Source organism: Triturus cristatus, chromosome 2_2 (genome assembly GCF_964204655.1).
Source record: "Triturus cristatus chromosome 2_2, aTriCri1.1, whole genome shotgun sequence".
NCBI classification, from domain to species: Eukaryota; Metazoa; Chordata; class Amphibia; order Caudata; family Salamandridae; genus Triturus; species Triturus cristatus.
The window spans coordinates 653,138,236-653,141,105 of NC_140582.1; the positions used below are offsets into that span (position 1 = coordinate 653,138,236).

The following is a 2,870-nucleotide window of genomic DNA, read 5'->3' on the forward strand; positions in this document are numbered from 1 at the left end:
TGGGTCTGGGAGGGATCCCAGACGCTCGGCAGGCGAGGCGCCTGCTCCCCAGGGGCCTGGTGGCCGATCGAGTCCTCCCGGGGGAAGGCGACCCGAGGTGTGACTGGGCTGGCGCCTCTGGGTCTGGCTCGGGGGTTCCCGCTCCCTCGGTCGGACATGCGTGATAGGGTGTCGAGTCTGTCGGGGGCTCTGGCCGGCCCTTGGGTCTGTGTGGCTGGGGCGGCCGGAGTCGGAGATGCTGTGTCTTGGGGGTGGTTGCAGGTTGGCTGAATGATCGGGAGGGCATACGCCGTGAGGCCGGTCTCACACGTATCCAGTCTTCCCATGAAATTGACGGAGTGCCTGGTTCACTGAGAAATTGAGGAGGTAGCATCACGGTGACCTGTTGATTCGACTGTTGAGCCATGGTGCACCAACTTTAATGAAGGGAAATATATGCCCAGTGAACCTCACGCAAAAAGATATCAGCTTATGGAAGAAGGAACAAAAAAATATATTTTTACCAACGTAAATGTTCAAATAACAGATTCGTTTTATAATTTCTCTTTTTTTTTTTAAATCTTGCACCACTTTACTCAGTACTGCTGTCTATTATCCAATCGATGAGAGTATCACCGTGTAAGAATGACACCCATGGATGTTGATCATGAATACCCAACAGTTCACTGGTGTGTTCAAGTTTCACACATTGAACTTTATTTCCTTCGTTTCACGATACAAGCTTTATCTTGCCATACTACACTACTGGCAGTGACCCGTAAATGCTCTCGTTGAAGTCTATTCTCGTTGAATTCTAGCCTCGATGCAGTTTCCCAATCCAAAATGGCGCTATTCAGCGTATGATGTCACGCCGTCACGGCTACGCAGCGCGTTGGAATGCGGGCATGCGAGAACAAACGCTGAGCCAGGCAGGACCGTCGCTTAGCAGCACTCGAACCCTGCGCGCGCTGGAGACCGAGCGCACTGCTGGCTAGCAACTCTCTGCCCGAAATGGCTATGCAGATTAGTTACTTTAACTAACTCACAGTTCGTTGCTCCGAGTCCACAGAGCTCCGCAAGCGCTTTCACCGGGATTTCGGATCAGAGACTTCGTGTGAAGAAGTCATTTATGCCGCCGCACATCGTGGATTCTTATGGAGGGTGTCGCTTTGAAAGTCTGTTCCGAAAGCTCTCTCACTCGTCCAGTCAGCTACGATCGTCGCCAAATTGATGTGGAGCCTTCCTTCATTTCAGGGTGTTTATTCCGGAACAACAGACCAAACGTACACCACCCCAGCTGACTGAACACCAACTGCCGCCCCTAGAACCCAGCTTGGATCCCACGCAAGTAATTGGAACACCGCAGGTGTTCCACTAAGAGAATGACAGCAGAACATAGAAAAAATACTGATACGTACACTCTAACCAGTAAGTACATTGCAGATGATAACTATTTACAACATAAACCCATAACTGGTGGTAGTGCGGGGAGGGAGGGGGTGTTGACAGGCCTTTCAAAGGATCTAGTAGCCAATTACTTTTGTAGATGTGTTTTTTGTTTATAATTCCAAAATCCCTACATGTTTCATGGGGCTCACTTAACATATTGGGTAAGAACAAAAGAAGTAAGCACAAGATAAAATATATTTGTATGCTTGGGCGTACATGTAGGCACAAGTGAGGGAGAAATGAGCAAGGGGAGGTACTTAAAAGGAAACTCCAGCAGAAACGTGTCCATAAGCACCGGTATTTTGGCTATTTGCTTCCTGGAGTAACTTCAGGGAGGTGCAGCTAGGTAGGAGTAAAGAAAGAAGCTATGCTCGCTCTAGGACATATCCATGTGTCAATGCATGCCTCATTCTGTGTTTTGCGTCTTCTATGATTTTTAGAGGGCTCCTTATCATAAGGACTGGCGAAAAGTATTTGCAAAGGGTCATTATTCTGTAAACAATCTACTGGACCTTATATTGCCATTTCCACTGATCATTGCATTCGCATACATATTTCTGCCATTCTGTGCCTTTATTCCACCTAAACTGCTTTTGCCTCCTCAGAGCCCACGTTGCTTTTAGCGCACTTACATTGCTTAACACACTTTACATGTCTGTTTCTAAATCTTCACTGTCCTGCTTTCTGAGCTTCACAAAGACCCACCAACAAGAGAGAAGAAAAAGATCCTTTGCACTGCATCTGAGCCCTCCTGTCTGTCGCTCTGCACTGCCGCTAAAACCCGCCTACTGCCTAGCCATGGAGAAGGTCCAGAACATAACCCGCTGTGCAATGAGGAGAGCCTCCACTATAGAGGTCAACCCACAAGCCCGCCAAAACATGCAGGACCTCTTCATCAATTTCTCACTTATTCTAATCTGCCTCCTGCTCATCTGCATCCTCGTGATGCCCCTCTGAAGTTCTCCACCACCCCGATTGTGGATTCCCCGCCGCACTGCATTAAAAACAAGCATTGGCTTAGCCAATACGTCTCGCCTTTGGGACCTTATAAGTGTTTAATCATGCAACAGTTGATGTTGTTGCACCAAGAATATTGTGCTGGATAACTAAACACTGATAATGTGCCAAAGGCGAGACCTATTGGCTATGCCAATGCTTGTTTCATTGGTCCTCGCTCAGTACCTGCGGCACTAATATCTTTTTATACATATTTGTCAGGTGAGTTGACTTCCCTCTGTATGTATTTAAATGTCACTTCATATTCCACTCCTTATATGGTTTCACTATTTTCACCCGTCAGGTACCCGTATGAAAGGTGTACCTTTGTTTGGCATTTGCTTCAATCTGACCTGCGGATCGTTGCATGAGGTTTTCATCCACCTTAGTTTGGAAATCACAGTCAAAACGTACAACGGTGCCTCGCACACTAAAGTAACACCTCG

General features: G+C 47.5%; 1 protein-coding gene across 1 annotated transcript; it reads left to right on the top strand.

Moving 5' to 3' along the window:
- The first annotated feature begins 2,226 nt into the window (after positions 1 to 2,226).
- On the top strand, positions 2,227 to 2,385 carry LOC146862618 (phospholamban-like). Its single transcript, XM_085643279.1, has one exon. The coding sequence runs from the start codon at positions 2,227 to 2,229 to the stop codon at positions 2,383 to 2,385; it is 159 nt and encodes a 52-aa protein (XP_085499405.1).
- The last annotated feature ends 485 nt before the right edge of the window (positions 2,386 to 2,870 follow it).